This window comes from Tachyglossus aculeatus, chromosome 5, assembly GCF_015852505.1.
Source record: "Tachyglossus aculeatus isolate mTacAcu1 chromosome 5, mTacAcu1.pri, whole genome shotgun sequence".
Taxonomy (NCBI): domain Eukaryota; kingdom Metazoa; phylum Chordata; class Mammalia; order Monotremata; family Tachyglossidae; genus Tachyglossus; species Tachyglossus aculeatus.
In genome coordinates this window covers 69,491,942-69,513,651 of record NC_052070.1, presented here as the reverse complement: position 1 = coordinate 69,513,651, position 21,710 = coordinate 69,491,942, and the positions used below count along the sequence as shown (strand labels likewise).

At 43.0% G+C, this 21,710-nt stretch overlaps 1 protein-coding gene and 1 non-coding gene across 2 annotated transcripts in view; one reads left to right on the top strand and one right to left on the bottom strand.

Moving 5' to 3' along the window:
• The first annotated feature begins 7,382 nt into the window (after window positions 1–7,382).
• On the top strand, window positions 7,383–7,520 carry LOC119929269. The gene has a single exon (XR_005451401.1). It is a non-coding gene; the product is annotated as a small nucleolar RNA SNORA7 (small nucleolar RNA).
• A 1,583-nt stretch (window positions 7,521–9,103) lies between these two features.
• The window catches only part of APH1B (aph-1 homolog B, gamma-secretase subunit), a 33,046-nt gene continuing 20,439 nt past the window's right edge, over window positions 9,104–21,710 (bottom strand). The window contains exons 5-6 of the mRNA XM_038746516.1: window positions 14,416–14,543; window positions 9,104–12,794 (exon numbers count right to left, since the gene is read on the bottom strand). Coding sequence (XP_038602444.1) covers window positions 12,627–12,794; window positions 14,416–14,543 — 296 coding nt within the window. The 3' untranslated portion in view covers window positions 9,104–12,626. The remainder of the gene's footprint in view (window positions 12,795–14,415; window positions 14,544–21,710) is intronic.

The following is a 21,710-nucleotide window of genomic DNA, read 5'->3' as shown; positions in this document are numbered from 1 at the left end:
TAAGTCTGTGCCAATGCTCCTACTGGCTCACTCTATTCAAACATTAACTTTTTTTATTACTTGCCTTTTCTGTGAGCCCGTAAATATGCAGCCTGGGGGACTCCAAGTACAAACAGGTTGGTCCTGAGTAGGGTGGAGAACTCAGAACCAACCTGCCCAGGCTGGAAGGATTTATGACCTTGGTGGGAAGGCTTAAATGTAACCCGCTTATCAGTTGTTCTGATGTGGCTAGTTTTCAAGCCACCCATTACCAATTTCTTTATCATCTCTGTATTGTTTAAGCCATAAAATATTGCTGGTCTCCACAATGGCTGCCAATTTCTTGACCACGCCACCCGGGCTAAGTTGAGTTGAAGCGTTGTCCAGCCATTGATAAAATTGAATAATGAGATGCTGTGGCCTAATGGTAGGAGCCTGGGGCTGGAATCAGGAGATTTGGCTTCTAATCCTATCTCTGTCACTGGTCTGTTACGTGATCATGGGGAGGTCACCTAGTTTCTCTAGGCCTTAGTAAAATTAGGATCAATTCCCACTCTCCCAGTCTCTCAAAGTGTAAGCCCCTTGTTGGACAGATTGATCTAATTCTCTTGGATCTATCTCAGTGTTTTATACAGTCCATGGCACACTGTATTTTAAAAATACCTCGATAAAGAAGTGTTGCCCTTTGAGTGCTATCCGGTAGGCTCTAGCAGCCGCATGGCCTAGTGGCAAGTCTAGTGGCATGACCTAGTGGACAGTGCAGAGGCAAGGGCTTCGGACTTAGCGGATGTGGGTTCTAATCCTGACTCTGCCACTTGTCTGCTGTGTGACCTTGGGCAAGCCACTTAACTTCTCAGTTACCTCATCTGTGAAATGGGGATTAAGACTGTGAGCCCTGTGTGGGACAACCTGATTACCTTGTTATCTACCCCATTGCTTGGTACAGTGCTTGGCCCATTGTAAGTGCTTAACAAATACCATTATTATTCATTCATCCATTCATTCAATTGTATTTATTGAGCGGTTGTTGTGTGCAGAGCACTGTACTAAGCGCTTGGAAAGTACAATTCAGCAACAAAGAGAGACAATCCCTGCCCACAACGGGCTCACAGTCTAGAAGGGGGGAGACAGACATCAAAACAAGTAAACAGACATCAATAGCATCAATATTAACAAGTAGAATTATAGATATATATACACACCAAAACAAGTAAACAGGCATTAATATAAGTAGAATTATAGATATGCATATATATACACAAATGCTGTGGGGTGGCGAGGAGGGTACAGCATCTATAGAGCAACCAATCCTTGTCGGGAGGTTTATAACAAAGCTCTCACCACTTTTTTTGTTGCTGTTGTCTTTTGTTTAGTGGTACTTGTTAAGCATCTACTATGTTCCAAGTATTGTATTAAGCACTTGGGTAGATTCAAGATAATCAGGTTGGACAACTCTGTTCCACAAGGAGGTCACAGTTTAAGACGAGGGAATAGGATTAAATCTCCATTCTACAGATGAGAAAACTGAGGCACAGAGAAGCTGACTTACCCAAGGTCCCACAAAAGACAAGTGGGACCAAATAGAACCCACTGATTGTTTGGATTTAAGAGTCTGATCCCAGGAGAAGCCTCCTGGACTCTGACTGTATGAAATAATATCATCCCTGTTCTAACTCAATTCATTTAATTGTATTTATTGAGCGTTTATTTATTTTACTTGTACATATCTATTCTATTTCATTTTGTTAGTATGTTTGGTTTTATTCTCTGTCTCCCCCTTTTAGACTGTGAGCCCACTGTTGGGTAGGGACTGTCTCTATATGTTGCCAACTTGTACTTCCCAAGCGCTTAGTACAGTGCTCTGCACACAGTAAGTGCTCAATAAATACGATTGATTGATTGTAGAGCACTGTACTAAGGATTGGAAAGTACAATTCAGCAACAGAGACAATCCCTACCTAACAACGGGCTCACAGTCTAGAATACCCAACCAAATCCTTAGGCAGTGTCTGAGCTGTCTTGGGTCTACCCTGGTGCTTACTACAGAGTAACTGCTTAAGAAATACCACTGTTGTTATTATTAATAAAGTACCAGAGTCAAGGACTAGAAATGAGCTCCAATTTCTAAGAAAGGACAGCAGAGAGCAAAGTCCTGCGCTCTCTAATTCCCTTACTCCGGTTGCTTGTTCTGTCAGGGACCTCTTGAGACTCAGAGATGAATTCCTCCCAGCTAGCCTGATCATTTTTCACAATCAAGCGCTTAGTACAGTGCTCTGCACCTAGTAAGCGCTCAATAAATATGATTGATGAAGTAACCTGTTAGCTTTCTGAATATCGATCTGGGCTTACATCAGAGACCCTGCTCCTGCTTGCCCCAAGGAGAGGTCCGTAAACTCACTGTGGGTAGAGAATGTATCTGTTATACTGTTGCAAGCACTTAGAAGTAATAATAATAATAATAATGGCATGTATCAAGTGCTTACTATGTGCAAAGCACTGTTCTAAGCACTGGGGAGGTTACAAGGAGATCAGGTTGTCCCACGGGGGGCTCACAAGTCTTAACCCCCATTTTACAGATGAGGGAACTGAGGTCCAAAGAAGTTAAGTGACTTGCCCAAAGTCACACAGCTGACAACTGGCAGAGCCGGGATTCAAACCCATGACCTCTGACTCCAAAGCCCGTCCTCTTTCCACTGAGCCACGCTGCTTCTCTTCACACAGTAAGCACTCAATAATAATAATAATAATAATAATAAAGATGGCATTTGTTAAGCGCTTACTAGGTGCAAAGCACTGTTCTAAGCGCTGGGGGGATATAACATGATCGGGTTGTCCCACGTGGGGCTCTCTGTCAATCCCCATTTTACAGATGAGGTAACTGAGGCTCAGAGAAGTTAAGTGACTTGCCCAAGGTCACACAGCAGACATGTGGCAGTAAATACGATTGGTTGATTGAGCAAAGCCACGCTGGTGCCTGTGGACATGTGTATAAATCAGAGCTTGCTGTGAGCTTATTTCGTGGCAGGGGGAACAAGTCCTACACATTTATAAGTCCCTAAACACCGTGATGGCTTGGAAGGCACAACTTTGAGAGGGGAAACCAGGGTCTGCCTTAAGCAGTATGGCCTAGTGGAGAGAGCATAGGTCTGGGAATCAGAGGACCCAGGTTCTAATCCCGCCTCCTCTACCTGCCTGATGTGTGATCTAGGGCTGGTTATGTAACTTCTCTGTGACTCAGTTTCCTCATCTGTAAAACAGGGATTCAACATCTGTTCTCCTTCCCCATTAGATTGAAAGCCCATGTGCCACAAGGAAGCAGCATGGCCTAGTGGATGAGGCACAGGCTTGGGTTCTAATTCTGACTCCACCACTTGTCTGCTGTGTGACTTTGGGCAAGTCATTTCACTTCTTTATGTCTCCGTTACCTCATCTGCAAAATGGAGATTAAGACTGTGAGCCCCATGTGGGACAGGGACTGTGTCCAACCCAATTACCTTGTACCTACCCCAGTCCCTACTTAGTAAGTGCTTAGCAAGTACCACAGGGTCTGTGGTGAATCTGATGATCTTCCATCTACCGCAGCGCTTAGTACAGCACTTACCACATAGTAAATGTTTAACAAATACCACTATTATTATCTATCTGCCTGACGCTTACAAGTTTTAATTTGAGCCCGATATAAACTTGTGGATATAGATGACATACGCACCCAATTTCTGCTACATCGTAAACACTGTGAGGGCTGGGATTGTAATATCCCAAGTGTCTAGATGAGCACCCACATGCAATCAATTGATTGACCAATTATTGAGACTTCTGGAAAGAAACCCGTGCTGTTGCTTTTTTCTGTCATTTTATTCATTCATTTGTTAGGAAACGGAGTAAAGTGGGTAACACAAGCAGTTTATTTGATTCAACTGGAGGAATAGGCAGATTTATTATAAAGTTTGGTTAATGTTTAAACTGAACCCTTGCTTCAGATGAATGATTGGGTTTGATTTTTGCACTCTACTCCTATCTCACCCAGCAACCTTTCTAGTGCATGGGGCAGGGACTGTGTCCAACCTGATTTTCTTACATTTACCTCAGGGCCTGCTCAGAAGCAGTGTGGCCTAGTAGAAAGACCCCAGACCTGGGAATCAGAGGACCTGGGTTCTAATTGGGATCTGTCTGCTGTGTGGCCTTGGACAAGTCACATAACTTCTCTATGCCTTGGTTTCCTCATCTGTGAAAAAGGGGACTGTTAGCCTCAAGTGGGTTAGGGAATGTGTTTGACCTGGATATCTTGTATCTACCCCAGCACTTAGTGCAGAGCTTGGTACATGGTAAGCACTTACAAATGATGATGATGATGGCATTTCTTAAGTGCTTACTATGTGCGAAGCACTGATAACACAATTACACCTGATACTTTTTCCCAAGAGGTACCAATAGAATTTATGTCATCACCAACAGCATTTACTGAGCCAAAATTTTTTGAGACTGGCTAGAAGCGCGTGCAGTGTTCCAAACAACAACCATGACCAACTCTGAAATGGCAGAACAAAAAAAAAAGAAAACCAGAGATAAGGAGAGGGCTTGGGAGTAAAATTCAATATCCAAAGTAAAAATGTTTTACCCCAGCCAGATCAACATGGCCATATATCACCTGGAAAGTTGACGATTGAGGACTGTTTAGGTAGTCAAAGTAAATCATTCTAGACAAAAAAAGTATCTTCTTTGAGTGAGCCCAAGGATTCGGATGGGCCATTCTACACTTCAGCTTTTCTGCTGCCCCATCTTGTAAAACCTCTGTCCCTGAGACCTCACAACCAGGTTAAGTCTTGCACAACACTGACCCCAGTTAAGCTGCAGCATTTCCCCAGCTCAGGGGTTTAGGCGAGGAGCTGAAATGCCACTGGACCAGAAGTGCGCCAAGGAGACAGCATACCTAGGGGAAAGAGCACGGGCCTGGGAGTGGCCTGCTGCGCAAATGGGGGCAAGTCACTAGTCTTTCTGGGCTTCAGTTTCCTCATCTGTAAAATGAGCATGAGATAGACTCCTGTTCTCCATACCTCCTAGATGGTGAGACCCAGGAGGGACAAAGCCCATGTCAGATCTGCTTATTTTGTATCTATCCCAGTGGTTGGCAGATAACTAATCCAACTAAGACTGGAAACTCACTTCTTGGGGGCTCAGGTTCCCTACTCCCAACAGTGACTATTTGTCCAGTGTCCTTCTAATCAATCCATTAATCAATCATAAAGAGCGCTTACTGATTGCAGAGCATTCATTCATTCAATCATATTTATTGGGCGCTTACTGCATATAGAGCACTGTACTAAGAGCTTGGGTGACTGCGATACAATAGATACATTTCCTGCCCACAATGAGCTTACAGTCTAAAGGGGGTGAGACAGACATTAATATAAATATATTACAGATAGGCACAGAAGTGCTGTGGGGTTGGGAGCGGGAGAAGAACAAGGGAGCAAAAGGGAGTGGGAGACGAGGAAAGGGTGGGCTTAGTCAGGGAAGGCCTCTTGGAGGAGATGTGTCTTCAGTAAGGCTTTGAAGGTGGAGGAGAGTAATTGTCTGTCGGATTTGAGAAGGGAGGGTGTCCCAGGCCAGAGGCAGGACGAGGGTGGGGGGTCAGTGGCAAGACAGGTGAGATGGAGGCACAGTGAAAAGATTAGCATTAGAGGAGTGAAGTGTGTGGGCTGGGTTGTAGTAGGAGAGTAGTAAGGTGAGGTAGGAGGGGGAAAGGTGATTGAGTGCTTTAAAGCCAATGGTGAGGAGTTTTTGTTTGAAGCAGAGGTGGGCAGGCAACCACTGGAGTTTTTTGAGCTCAGAACAGTGCTTTGCACATAGTAAGCGCTTAACAAATGCCATCATTATTATTATTATTGAGGTGTGGGGTGACACATCCTCAACGTTTTAGTCAAAAAATGATCCAGGCAGCAGAGTGAAGTATGGACTGGAGTGGGGAAAGAAAGGAGGCTGGGCAGTCAGCAAGGAGGCTGATGCAGTAACCTAGGTGGGATAGGATGAGCAGCATGGATCAGTGGAAACAGCACGGGCTTTGGACTCAGTGGTCATGTGTTCAAATCCCAGTTCCGTCAATTGTCAGCTGTGTGACTTTGGGCAAGTCATTTAATTTCTCTGGGCCTCAGTTACCTCATCTGTAAAATGGGAAGTGACTGTGAGCTCCCCGTGGGACAACCTGATCACCTTGTAACCTCCCCAGCGCTTACAGCAGTGCTTTGCACATAGTAAGCACTTAACAAATGCCATCATCATCATTATTATTATTATTATTATTATTATGAGTGATTGTATTAAAGTAGCAGTTTGGTTGGAGAGGAAAGGGCGGATTTTAGCAATGTTGTGAATGTGGGATACTGTACTGAGCGCTTGGGAGAGTGAGTACAATATAACAGAGTTGGTAGACACCGTCCCTTCCCTCAGGGAGTTTACAGTCTAGAGAGGGAGAGAGACATTAAAATAATGTACAGAGACGTACATAAATGCTGTGGGGCTGAGGGAGAGGTTAAAGGGTGCAAATCCAAGTGTAAGGGTGAAGCAGAAGGAAGTGGGGGAAGAGGAAATGAGGGCTTAGTCAGGGAAGGCCTCTTGGAGGAGATAGGTTTATGATAAGGCTTTCAGTTAACATTCATCATTGCAAACTGCAAATGACAGAGATCAGGCTGGGCTAAAGGGGCCCCAGATTTTTCCAGTTTCTCAGCAAGAAACTGGCTTTGATGCCTTCATCAGGGGGTCTGAAGTTGCTGTTTACCTATTTTCACCCTTAGTAAATAATAGGGGAAATGAGCACCAACAGCTAATTTGAGGTCACACTAAGTCCAGAGCAAGGACATTTCAAAGAATGGACTCCCCCCTTTCACATCTCACAATACTTATATGACACCAGAGGTCAGTCTGTAACTTGTCATTACCAAGTCAGACAAATGGTCAATCTAACCTCACAGTCTTTTAGACTGTGAGCCCACTCTTTTAGACTGTGAGCCCACTGTTGGGTAGGGACTGTCTCTATATGTTGCCAACTTGTACTTCCCAAGTGCTTAGTACAGTGCTCTGCACACAGTAAGCGCTCAATAAATATGATTGATGATGATGAACCCCATTTTCAGTAACAGTAAGCTTAGAGGGATTGAATAGTTTTCCTCATTTTCTTTCGATCAGTTGAGCACTTACTGTGTGCAGAGCACTGAACTAAGCATTTATCTAACTCTACCCTAATGGTTAAGGAAACAGCTCAGAATGCCCCTAATCTTTGCCCTTGATAACCTTTCATTTTTCCTGGGGTCCATTAATTTAGACAAACCCCTCCTGAACCTATTTTTAGCCCACATCTTCTTGTGGTCACAAGCTCCAGCTATTTACCACCCCTACACCCCATATCCCCTTTCTCAGGGTCGCATCTGGAGAGTTTTCAGTATTCTACCAGACTCGACTAAGGGAGGGAGAGTCAAGCAGAGGCCTGTCCATTCTATTCCTAGCTCAGGCAGTGGCTAGCGAATGGAAGGCAATCCGCTACAAGTCAAAACTCACCCATGCTGGGCAGCAGCGGCGTGGGAGAGAGTCGAGGGTGGAGACTCAAGTTTATTGCGTGGAAGGGGAAATAGCAATCCGCTTCAGTATTTTTACCAAGAAAACTCTATGGAAACACTACCAGAACGATTGCAGATGGAGAGCAGGACATTCTGGGAGAGATGTGTCCGTGGTGTCACTATGGGTCAGAAACGACTCGACGGCATGCCCATTTGCAGAAGTTTCCTGTCAGTTTGAATTTAGCCCCTTCAAGCTGCAATAGACTGCCCTGTACTGTGGCTGTGGGATTTGGCGAACACTTGCCTGTTTGCCTTATTTTATAGATTTTATTCATATTCCCTCTCAGCTTTTGTCTTTAGAGACTGAACAGTCAAGTTTTCTATCCACTGTTATTTTGAAGCCTCGCCACCCTCCCGATCATTCTGTCTCTCTGAACACTCTCCGGCTCTTATAACATCCTTCCTGAGATGAGGCAAACCGAAACGTAAATACCGTTCCCTGTGCTCATGTGTCCAGGTTTTTATACAGTGGCATAATTGGGCCCATTGTTCTGGTTTTTTAATGGTATTTAAGTATTCAGTATGTACCGGGCATTGTACTAAACACTGAAGCAGTTACAAGCTAGTCAGGTTGGGGCTCACAGTCTTAATCCCCATTTTACAGATGAGGTAACTAAAGAACTGAGAAGTTGAGTAACTTGCTCCAGGTCACACAGCAGGCAAGCAACAAAGCCACGATTAGATCCCAGGTTCTTCTGACTCCCAGACTTACTAAACCACACTAATAGTAATAGTTGTGATATTTAAGCACATACTATGTGCCAAACTCTGTACTAAGCGCTGGGGTAGATACTAGATAATCAGGTCCCATATGGGGCTCACATTCTAAATAGGAGGATGAACAGGTATTGAATTCCCATTTTGCAGATGAGGGAACTGGGGCACAGAGAAGCGAAGTGACTTACCCAAGGTACAAAGCAGACAAGTTGTGGGGCTGGGATTAGAACCCGGGTCCTCTGACTCTCTGGCCTGTGCTCTTTCCAATAGGCCATGCTGCTTCTCTATCCCTGTTTCCTATCCCTCTCCTAATGATGCCTCAAAACCTGTCAGCCTTTTGGTTGCCTAAGGAACGGATAATTTTTAAAAAGTCAACAGTGACTCCAGGATTTATTTTCGGGGTTTTGATTGATAGGTCAGCATATATTTCTAATTCTTCTACAAGTTTCTGAACCACTGAGAATGCCTTCTCTAACCTTCTCGACATGGCCTCTGAGTCGTAAGGACAGTGGATTAGAGTCATGTCTAGAAATGAAATGATGCCTGTGAAACATTGGTCAAAGCATTTATTTGTATTAATGTCTGTCTCTCTAGACTTTGTGGACAGGGAATGTGTCTGCCAACTCTGTTGTATTATACTCTTCCGAGGTCTTAGTACAGTGCTCTACACAAACTAAGTGCTCAATAAGTACCACTGATGGTGATGATGATTCCAAAGGACTAGGAATTTTTGATTTGCACAATGGATCATAGAGAATCCAAAGAATGCAGAAGGAATCCAGGTTGAAAGAATCAAGTCAAACATTACCCTTTTTATTACTGTTCAATGATATATATTGGTTGCTTAAAGATTATGTCGCATGACATATTGAAACCAAGACCAGCTATCACCACTGGATATTAAGTAACAGTACAACTCATGTAACAATTTACAGTCTTGATACTGAGACAGTATCAACTGCTCTTAGAAGACTTCAGCTGAATACAAATCACCTTGACTTATATGTTGCCAACTTGTACTTCCCAAGCGCTTAGTACAGTGCTCTGCACACAGTAAGCGCTCAATAAATACGATTGATTGATTGATTGACTTTTAACTACGAAAATAAACCTCTTCAGTCATGAGTAAAACATTAAAAAAAATACTAGATGGTAGGAAACCAAAACGGATCACTGTGATGGTTGGTCACGCCTAACAATTCCAAAGCTTAAGGAATGGTCAAACAAGAAGGTGGTGGAATCTGGGAATGATGGCAATTACTAGAGGATGACTTTCTCTGGCAGCCCACAAGCAATGCCACAGAGGTCTTAGGCCACTTTGGGTTCGCTGGCATTTTTACTGGTAAGCTCATGGACATGAAAGCCAGAACTGACTTTTCATCTCTGGGTCTTCCAAATGAGGGCTGAGATATGTCAGAAAAGTAGCACGTGGGGGGAAGTTTATGCTGATACTGCTTCTCAATTGCACTTAATCTAGATAGAAAGGGACCAGTCCCTTCAGGGCATAAACTTGCCATTCAGGCCAAGCACTAAAGTGTACTTAAAAAATAAAATTACAGATGCTTGGGACAGAAGCCATTTTTCTAATACAATTCAAGGCATAATTAAAAATCATCAGCAGTGAGTTTCCCATCTCTCCGACTGCCAGAACCAGAGCTGAAAGTCAATAAAACCTCTCCAGTTGGAACATGCTATTACTTCACAAGAACTACAGTAGGCACATCTGCTTGATTGGATAACCTCCAATCTCTACAATTTATACAGCAATAAACATGAGTCCTGCAACATAGCGTGGATCTTCTTAAATACATTATCTGGTTACCTGTGGCATAAAAACGCACTTTGGTTTCAACTATTTGCAAACTTCAGGCCAAAAAAAATCCTTTTGTCTGATGTACCTGGATAACTGAGACCAAAGGCTATTTTGGAGGGGGTGGAGGCTAAACACTCTGGATAATGTGCATGTAGAGGCTAAGCTCCAATGTTCAAAATTTCACGGTATGTTTTCTTCTGGGTTGAGGGGGACGGGCTTCCAGAATGGAATCCATCCCAACCACCTTCAGGGTTGAGCTAGAGGTAATAAGTCTTACTATAAAATTACAAAGACGAAAAATACTCTTGACATACCCACAGAAACAGTGCCCCTTCTGAACTCCTTGGCATCAGTGCTACTGGAAATTTTTAAAATGTCTTCATCTTACTGGGACAATGCTAACACACTGACTCTTTATTTACGAACAGTTATGCTAGGACATTTAGTCTGTACTGAGCAGCCCCTCGTATTAAAAAAAAATGTGCAAGTTTCTTCTTGAATGTAGATTTTGAAGGTCGTTGAAGGATTTTGAAATATCCCAGCCCTTCTTATTCATTTCTATACATAACTTAGGGGTCTGACGAGGCTCTTTAAAGCTAAAGTTATATCGCTCCGTAGCTTTGTGCAGGTCTTGCAAATTGTATTAACTGTACAGAAGGTCTGACAGGTATTTGGGAGAACAGCTATCCTCACCTGTTTAAGATAGATTACATCTGAAAGTTGCTATTAGCAACAAGTTTCCTCTCGCTCAGGGGGCTGAAGGGGGTAGGGGAGTAGCCTCAAATGAAAGAAGGAAAGAAATGAACTCCAGTTCAACATGTAAAACTCATATCACTGGGTTACATACAGGAAATGTTGTCCTTCGGACACTAAATTGCCTTTGCTTCTCCACTTCCAAGGCAGAAGTGTCCAACAACACATCAAACTATAAAATGGCTAAAAAGGGGAAGAAGCAGAAAGGTAACAAAAAGAAGGAATAAGGCAAATTGTAAGGATAAATGGACTGTTCCATTTGAAACCATCTATTTTTTCGTGATCACAACAAAAAATGCCAACAGGGTGCATTTGTAGTCTTCCAACTTACAAACACAGGTCCTCTAACTGGACTCCTTTCAAATGATACAAAATCAGATCAGAACCTTGCTTTCCTAGTTTGTTTGTTTTTTTGAAAGTCTTCGCCCCGGACCAAAGCACTTCCAAATTTACTGGTCTGACATGCTAGAGTACAGCATGTCACCTCTCATTAAAGCTTTGCAAGGCTTTTCATGGAAAGTCCTAGGGCACCAAAAAGTCAGATTTTTATATCATTTCCAATCACGACTTCCCCACTTTCCCTGAACACCTTAGGGATTTGTACTTGTATAGTGGAAGGCTGCATTTGCAAAACTTCATGTGCCTTGAAATGTGTATCTATCATTACACACTTGCAGAAAATTCAGTTGCTTCTGATACAATTCAGTTTTACAGTATGCCATAAACTCTAAAGAAATTACACCATTTTGAAGAAGAAAATTCATACCACTGTATTAGCTGAGTCAGTTGGCTTAAAAAATAATCTAATAAACCTTCCTATTACAAAAGAACTGCTCTCCCACGCAACCTGGTTTCTTAAAGAGCACGCCCAGTAGAGAAATGCTACGCTCCCTTCTCAAGAGTCCAAAATCTAGCAATTTTAGACAAAATTTAGCAGAATGCAACTGGTGGCCAGGGGGTATAATCTGTGAAAATAGACCTTTGAAAGGAGAACTAAGAGTCCAACTTGCAGCACTTGCAGACTTACTCAAAAAACCCTCCTTTTTGAATACTGTCCCAACTGATCAGAAACCAACAATGTCTCTGGATCAACAGAATAGAATCGGGGTTCAATTCAAAATCCAGTTTAGCAATGTCACACATCCTTCACGTAGTAGTCTCAACGAAAAAACTTCAAATATCCTACGGGACTGAAGCTAAATTTACAAAGAAAAATACATTAATCTCTTCAGAAAGCCAGTCTGAAATACAACAAAAAACTTTAAATACAGACTAATAGTAATTATCTTACTTTGGCTAAATCACCCTAGGAAACAAAAGATATTGCATTATTGTATCTAGAACGTTGCTTGATACCTTTTACTAGGATGCTAAATTATTTGGATTAGTCCGAGAACAAACAGGATGCCTTAAGTCATACAAACACATGAATTTTAGCCCTTCCCTACTATGTTGAACCAAATGTAAAGGTCGCAGATTTGCTATTTACGACGCCAGCATATTAACTCAACCCACACCATGTGCCGAAAGAGAAACTAAACATTTCTGCTCTTCCCCAGGATCCCTCCCACAGCCTTCTCACCCCAAATGTGATTTTCATGTAAGCTCTAGACAAAAGTCAAATGACCAGGCAAACTCTTATCTAGCATCTTTTTTCCTAAATTCAATCGGGAAAAGAGAATTTTAGAAGAAGGCACCAGTCATTCGTCCTCTAAAACACAGAAAGCTTTCCAGGGTGTCCTGACTCTCAGATGTTATCTGGCACGTTGGTTAGACAGGAGGAAGTCTTTGTCCCGGCACATGAGGCAACGCTTTAGATTCCTAAGGGAGCCGCCAGCAGTGAAGAACGCCCAGACACCCATGAGCAGCATGATGATGTATGACGGGATTAAGCTTCCCTCGTAATGAGGATTCAGGAATGTCTGCAAAAAAAAAACAGCCCGTTTGGCAGGGTAAGGCTCCCAGGTGATTCGGATCCAGAAATAACACGACAGAGTTGGTAAAAATGAAACAGAGTCAACAGCTGTGGCTTCCATCGCCAAACATTTGGTTTATTTAAATGGGCCCAAGAAACAGTAAGGTGAAGTAAGTAGCCGACCGTTGAAGGAAGATGCCAACTGTTACATTTAAATGCCACCCTTCAGGCAAGACTCAGTATTGGAGACCTAAGGAGCGAAGGGAGACTCCCCGGAGAACTACAATGGCCAAGTTTGCATTGGATAAAGCCAACGGACCTACTTCTTTAAAGCGAAATCATTTCCCACTTTATTTCCAATCCAACCCAAGAGAAGCTGACGGGACATTTGGTTACACTATTCTGGCATTGCCTCACAGCCATTGGTCAGTGAGGATTTGGTTTTGGGGGAACGCATGCTCACGCGTGACTCCAGACAGACAGCTCTTTACCATTTTCCTGAAACCCAGAGGGCTTCTCTAAGAAGCTGTCTAGGAGGGTGGCAGAGAGTGAGTGTGACAAGCTCCCAAAGTTGCCTGTAAATTAGGCAGAGGGGCGGATGTCAGAGTGAGCGGGATGAGTGGTATATGGCTCCAGGTAAGTTTTGCACTGCTCACATGAATTAGCTTATGCATGAAATCTGACTGCCCTGGGCAACTGCAGCCTGCCACAAGACAATTCCCCCGAGGAGGCCTTTTTCAAAATGCAGTTGGCTTGAGGTGGATCCTGCTGTTTGTGATACGACTAGTGGGCACCAAATCATTAGCCCCTTCCTTCCTCTCCCCCTCGCCCCCCTCTCCATCCCCCCCATCTTACCTCCTTCCCTTCCCCACAGCACCTGTATATATGTATATATGTTTGTACATATTTATTACTCTATTTATTTTACTTGTACATATCTATTCTATTTATTTTATTTTGTTAGTATGTTTGGTTTTGTTCTCTGTCTCCCCCTTTTAGACTGTGAGCCCACTGTTGGGTAGGGACTGTCTCTATATGTTGCCAATCTGTACTTCCCAAGCGCTTAGTACAGTGCTCTGCACACAGTAAGTGCTCAATAAATATGACTGATGATGAGGATTAGCACCTATATTTCTTGGGCACCTGCTTTGTGCAGAATGCTGTACGAGACACTAAGGAGATTTACAAAATAAGAAAAGGGCACCGTCTATTCCCTCAAAGTGATTGCCTGGGCTGTGTTTATTGGGCACTGAGTTCCTTACTTATTAAAAGGAATAAAATCACTTGAAAATCCCAATCAAATTTTCTTTGTCCAATCAGGAATTAAACTTAGGTGAAATTACATTTGCAATCAATACTCCATTCGCCAGTGGTGCATAAACTGGTGACTAGTTCTGAATGAAATCCACCCACAGCATCTTTGAATTCCCATGGAGAGGTCTAATCCCCCACTGCAAGGGGAAAGGAGCTTAAGGGTTCTATGGAAGAAGCAGGGATACCACCAAAGGCTTCTGAATTCTTCACCCTTCTCATCAAAGTATCATCGCAGCATAGAAAACTAGCCTTCCCAGATTTCCCCCAGAAGTTCACACCCAAAATGGCTTTTGAGCCACAGAATTAGCACTCACCAAGCCCGACACCAGCAGATGGCTCAGGATAACCAGAGCAAGAGCCCACCACTTTTTATTCTCACATGCGTCGAAAAACACAATTCCCCAGAAGATGTGCAGCAGAACGATAGCCAGAGTCATGAATGCTGAAAGACAGTGAATTGTTAGCACCTCATCATCTGCAAGGCATCACCTTACTGCGCACATTGTTCTTATGATCCTGTGTTTGGGATTGTTTTTATTCTTCACGATCCCCAGGACATGGACCAATGGTCTTTTGATGAGCTGTATGTAAAAGATGCAGCAAAAGCTATCTATGTAATTAAACTTAAAGGCAAATGTTGAAAGACTGACTGCATTGAGACAATAGCAATGTCATACCTCATTGTGCCTTCCTGTCTAGCTTTCAGACAATTCCACCACAGGGATTATACAGCAGACATCAGGAAAAGCTTAATCAGTTTTTTCCCCATCAATCCCAAACACAAGTTAAAAGGGGAGCTTCCCTTACTTAAAAATTATGGATTGTCCAAACAGACATTTCCCTGATACGCTTTTGGGAAAAGTCAAAGGGAGCAGCATACAAACTACCCATGAAGCCCTGAAGGAAAATGAAAAAGTTGAACTTTTTTTTTCAAATGAGGGAGAGGGCAGAGAGCTAGAGAAGTCTCCTCACTATTAGAAAGAGTAGGAAAATTGATGTGCAGGGGCAAAATATAATTTGACGATAAGTGTCAGCACAAGAACATAGATATCTACTAACCTCTACCGGCCACAAGCCTACAGAGAAGACTGTGTGGCTGTTTGCTCTCTGCCTTTGCCCTGGAATTTGCCTTCTTTGGCTTATCTGTTGGTTCATTATTTCAGTCTGTTTGATGTCATCTCAAATCCCCTGTGCTCTTTCCACTAGGGCACGATACTTCTCGTAAGCTACCTGAAGGCAGGAATCGAGTTTACTAATGCTACTGTACTCTCCCAAGCACTTAGTCCAGTGCCCTGCTCAGAGAAGATACCAAATACATATTTATATTCTCCCAAACAGTGCAGTGCTCTGCACATGGTATTTAACACATGCCATTGATTGATATATGATGTATTAATTGCTTGAAATAGAGGGCTGGTCCACACAAGTGGTAATGAACTGTTACTTTTAGTCTTTTCTTCTTGTAATTTTGAATTGCTGGATTTACTTGATTTCTTAACATTCTGATTTATATCCTGTAGATTTTGCTCCTCCTCACAGCTCAATATGTCCAAAACTACATTCCTCATTTTTTCCTCCCAAATCCTTTCTTCTCCCCGTCTAGACTGTAAGCTCACTGTGGGCAGGGAATGTGTCTGGTATATTGTTATACTGTACTCTCCCAAGTGCTTGGTACAGTGTTCTGCACAGTAAGCTCTCAATAAATATGACTGATTGATTGATTCCACCTAACTTTCTCATCACAGTCAACACCCTCAAACAAATCAATCATTGGTATTTACTGAATACTTACTATGTGCAGAGCACTGTATTAGGCGTTTGAAAGAGTACAACAGAGTTAGCAGACAATACTGTCCCTGCCCACAATGAGCTTACATTCTAGTCACTCACAACCATGGCATGATCCTTTACCTCGCCTTCTCTTTCAGTCTGTCACTAAATCCTGTCAGTTCTTCCTCCACATTTCCAGGATCTGCCCCTTCCTCTTTACCCAATAAAACACCACACTGGTCCATGGACTTGTCATATCCTTGTTTTGACTCTTGCACCCATTTCCCTTCTTTCAGTGTCGCTCCTCTCTCCATTACAGACTTCAACCGGCTGCCCTGATTATTTTTCTAAAACGTCATTTCTGCCCTCATCTCCCCACTGCTCAAAAATCGCAAATGATACCCCATTCCCCTCTGCCTCAAATAGAAATTCCTAACCACTGTCTTTAGGGCAATCATCTCTCGTCCTCCTAATCATCCACTCTCTTCTCCCACTACACCTCAGCTCTCACTCCTAGTTCCCCTCAGGCTAACCTATTCACCGGGCCTGGTTTTCATTTCTCTTGCTTCTGACCTCTCGCTCACACCCTTCCCTCAGCCTAGAATTCTCTTTCCCAATAAATCAGCCAGCCCATTGCTCTCTCCGTCTTCCAAGTCTTCCTCCTCCAGGAAGCCTTTCACGAATAATTTCTCTTCACCCCAGGTAATACAACTCTCCAACTACCACTCGAGCACTACTGCACCATGCACTATGCATAGGTGAACTTCCCCATCACTGGTGTCTTCTTTGGATATGAAAATGTACGAAAATATAAATATATGCATGTGAGTGTGTGTGCACTATGCTCTTCTGTACATTTTGACTTATGTACTCTACTATTTAAGCGCTAACTCCCGAACAAACCCATTTTTCCTTCCTCTTACCTGTAAATTATTTCAGTGCTTGCTTTCCTGATAGACTGTAAACTCGAGGGAAAGGTCCGTGAAGCAGCACGGCCTAGTGGAAAGAGTCCGGGCCTGGGTGTCAAGAGGACGTGGGTTCTAATACCAGCCTCCCCACTTGCCTGCTGTGTGACCTTGGGCAAGTCACCTAACCAATCTGTTCGTCAGATATCTCATCGGCAAAATGGAGATGAAGACTGTGAGCCACATGTGGAGCATGGACTGCATCCGACCTGATTAGCTGGTATCTACCCTAGCACCTAGCACAGTGCCTGGCACGTATGTGCTTAACAAATACCATTAAAGAAAAAGGGTTGACACTTCGCCATCCCATTAACAACTAAAGACCCTTTTCAAATTTTCAGTGATGCTAAGAGATTGGGCATTTCTCAGGCACCCCTGGATAATGGCTCAATGAGGTGACACTAGTTCTCTCCAGCTGGAGTGGACTATCTTCTTGCTCTCGTTTCACTCCTTTGGAGAGCTCTTCTTTACAGCCACATCACCGAACAAATCTTCCTCTCAATACGTGCCTGATGTACAGGAAGCAGCATAGCGTAGTGGAAGGAGTGTGGGCCTCAGAGTCAGGGGGTCTTGGTTCTAATCCCAGCTCTTCCCCTTCCTGCTGGGTGATCTCAGGAAGTCATTTAGCTTCTTCATGTATCAGTTTCCTCACCTATTAAAATGGGGTGAAATACCTGATCTTTCTCCTACTTAGCCTGTGACCCCCATGTGGGACAGGGGCTGTCTGACCTGATTAGGTTTCTACCCCTAGAACTTACTACAGTGCTTAACAAATACCATTATTAGTAGTAGTATTATATCAACAAAACCCAACTGCAAAAATATATGAAAGGTATACACAGTGAAGGAAACTGTGGCCTAGTGGACAGAGCATGGGCTTGAGAATCAGAGGACCTGGGGTCTAATTCCAGCTCCACCACTTAGCTGCTGTGCAAACTTGGGCAAGATATTTAGCTTCTCTGTACCTCAGTTACCTCACTTGCAAAATGGGGATTAAAACTATGAGCCCTATGTGGGACATGGACTGTGTCCAGTCTGATTAGCTGGACATGGATTAGTATAGTGCCTGGCACTAAGTGCTTAACAAATACCAAAAAAAAAAGATTGTGCTTACTACCTCTACTGTACTCTCCCAAGCACTAAATGAAATGTTCTGCACACAATCAGCCCGATAAATATCTCCAACAGACTCACCCATTTGAATACCCATAGCTTATTGTGGGCAGGAACTGTCTCCCTTTATTGCTGTATTGTACTCCCCCAAGCGCTTAGTACAGTGCTCTACAGACAGTACGCATTCAAGAAATGATTGAATGAATCAGTGAATATAGGACACAGATGGGAGACACTTAAGGCAGGCAAACCAGAAGGACGGTTATAGGCAGACTCACTTTGAGGAGAATCTTCAAGAGACTCACAACAGGCAAAACAGAAAACAAGGCTAGCCACTGCAAATACGGACCACAGCAGCCATCAGGGGACAGTCTAGACGTGTGTTACGGACTACAGGCCCCACCGTGACTGTCAATCACTCCCCCAGGCTAAATTTATGATCAGCACCATCATAATAATAATTCTGCTATTTGTTAAGCGCTTACTACACGCCAGGCACTGTACTAAACGCTGGGACGGATACGAACAAATTGGGTAGGACACAGTCCCTGTCGAACGTGGGGCTCACAGTCTTAATCTCCATTTTAAAGATGAGGTAACTGAGGCACAAAGAAGTTAAGTACTTGCCCAAGGTCACACAGCAGACACGTGGTGGAGCCGGGGTTAGAACCCATGACCTTCTGACTCCCGGGCCAGTGCTCTAACTGCTAAGTCACAGCTGCATCTTTGAAACTAAATTCTAACTCTATAGGCAGAGCAACTGAAGGTTTTGGAAAGAAATTACATGGTCAGGACTGCTTTGTTCACAGGAGTGAAGGGAGACACCTAAGGTGTAAGGGAGCTGAAACAGCGCTAATCCCACTAATTTTCTTGACAGTCATTCATCTCCACTTTCCCTGGCCCATTCACAGAACTCCACAAATCTGAAGCACTGAAGCACAAATGCCAACAGTAAACCCTTACTACAATACAGACCTGAAAGTCCAAAGCCAAACCAAGTGACAAAGAATGGTGTTAGACTTCCAATGCGTCCTTTGTCAGGCTACTACAGAGCTCACCTCTCTCTCCAGAGCATTCTCAAACTGACTGAAATTATACACTGTGCTATTCCAAACAGGTGTGCTGAAGACCAGAGTACAATGGAATTGGCTGTGAGACAGCCAGCCATCTCTTCATTTCTCTCCCCAAAAAAGTGCAAATAAGACTACAAACCATCCACAGGGCAAGGCACAGGTTGGGAAATGGGGTTCCTTACAGGGGAAACATGTGAAAACAGCTTCTTTTAAAAATAAGCTATTGCTTCCAATATTTTATAATGATGATAATACTGATTAAGTGCTTACTATGTCCCTAAGACTCATACTAAGCGCTAGGGTAGATACGACACAATCAGACCACATTCTCTTCCCACCTCGAGTTCACAGTCTAAGGAGGTAGATGAACAAGGACTGAATCTCTGTTCTACAGATGAGGAAACTGAAGCATCAAGAAGTTAAGTGACTTGTCCAAGGACACACATCAGACAAGTGGCAGAAGAGGGATTAGAATGTAGGACCTCTGACACCCAGACTTGTGATCTTGCCACAATAGGCCACGCTGCTTCCCACCTCCTTATGTGCTTTACTGCACGTTTTCACTTTTGAATTTGCACCCTGAGGTGAACTTTTTTCTAAATAAGCTACTTTCTAAATAAGCATGCACTTGGAAAATGCTAAATGAAATAATTAAATCACAACCTCAACGAAGGGCAGGAACGTTTGTAGCCCATCCTGACCATTTGTGGAGCAAAATAGCAAAATCCAGAGAATGTACCAACCCACACTGAAATCACAGTGCAGTAAGCAATATCATCCTTAAACCTGGTTCCTTACAGAGAACGTAGGAAACCTTGTGGCTAAAAACCACAGTCTCTTAATGAACATCAATTAAAATGAACATAAAAATAGACAACACTGAAAAAAAAGGATTCCTTATGCTTCATTTGACGAAACACTTCTATTTTAAAAATTGGCTGTGGGAAACTTTAGGCTAGAACTTCTTTGGAGTATAACATTTAATAAGTTAAACAAGCCTCAGTGAAATTCCAGGTGTAGAGTCATTTTCATCAGCAGTTCTTTTCCTCTCTCTGAATGAGCATGGTGGAGAGGTACAAAGCCTCAACCTACTAAATGTAGATAAAATGTGTTTTAACTGTTTTCTCACTTTAGGAATCCAAAACTGACATATAATTTCATCCTGAGCAGTCCTTTTGAGCTATTTCAATTCAGCTAGCTAAAATAGATCAAAATTACTTCCATAGATGCTTTCACCAGGGGGAACAATGACCCCTCGCTTTCTGAGTTACGGCTCCAGAATGCTTTCCCATGTTGATGACAAGACCCTGAGAGTGTCCAACTGTGCCTCAAAAGACCCAAAATGGTGACTTTTGGACCTATGAGATTTTGGAAGCCAGTTGCCTCTCAGCCTTCACCCCTGACAAAAATCCCCGCCCCTCATCCACCCCCATGTTCAAAATGACAAGTTGGCCCCCTCTGACTACTTACTGTAGTTATACCTTAAACAAAGCAATTACTGCTCTTGATTTTGGTAACAGTATATTACTACATTCTATATCGATCAATGGCATTTATTGAGCACCAACTGAATACTAAGCACTGTCTTAATTGTTCAGGAGAGTAAAACAGACGCATGCTGCCTACCCTCGAGCTTATAATTAAATTGAGGTATGCGACGGAGATTACTGATAGTAAAAACTAGAAGAATAACAAGGATAAAATCGGAGGCAGCACAAACACATCAGTGTGAAATGACAATAACTAAGCGCATAAATGAATGCATTAATAAATCACAAATAAAAGCATATAATTATGAACACAAGATTTGAGGATAGAAATAAAAGTTAACTAAATAAAAGTTAAAGAAATGCCAAAGAAGGGTATTGGTTTGGTCTACTGGCTGGTTGTGAATTAGCTGGGGAAAGCTCCCTGGAGGTGGATCATTGGGTAGGGACTGTCTCTATATGTTGCCAACTTGTACTTCCCAAGCGCTTAGTACAGTGCTCTGCACACAGTAAGTGCTCAATAAATATGACTGATTGATTGACTGATTTTATCCTATGAAGGTGACATATTGTTACTTATCTGTTAAGCTTATAGGGTTTTGATTTTTAACTTTTTAAAAATTAGCTTGTATCTATACCAGCTCTTAGGACAGTGTCTCGTACATAGTAAGCATTTAACAAATACCATAAAATAATCGGTAATAGCATTTGTGGGGCACCTTCTGCCAGCAATATGTTGAATTAGTATTATGTACCACTTCAACCCAGACTTCAACCTAGGACTGTGAGCGCCCAGTGGGACAACCTGATCACCTTGTAACCTCCCCAGCGCTTAGAACAGTGTTTTGCACATAGTAAGCGCTTAATAAATATCATTGTTATTATTATTATTAGACTTCCCCAAAGTTTAGTACAGTGCTTTGTATCCAGCAGGGACTCAATAAATGCTACTAATACTAATTACTGCTACCACTATGCCAATGTGGCTGCTGAGACTCTCCCCACGACAAGGCTGATTGAGTCAATGTTGAAAGCGCACCCTCTCTGACCCCGTCCACTTCATTAATTATTGAAGCCCAGCAGGGCTCTAGGGCAGACCACTCTCCGCCACTGCCCAGACCATTCTGTTCTTGCTACAGCCCTGAGGGGTGGGGAAAGGCAAGTATTACCAGCGCCATTTTACAGTTGATGGATGCTTCGT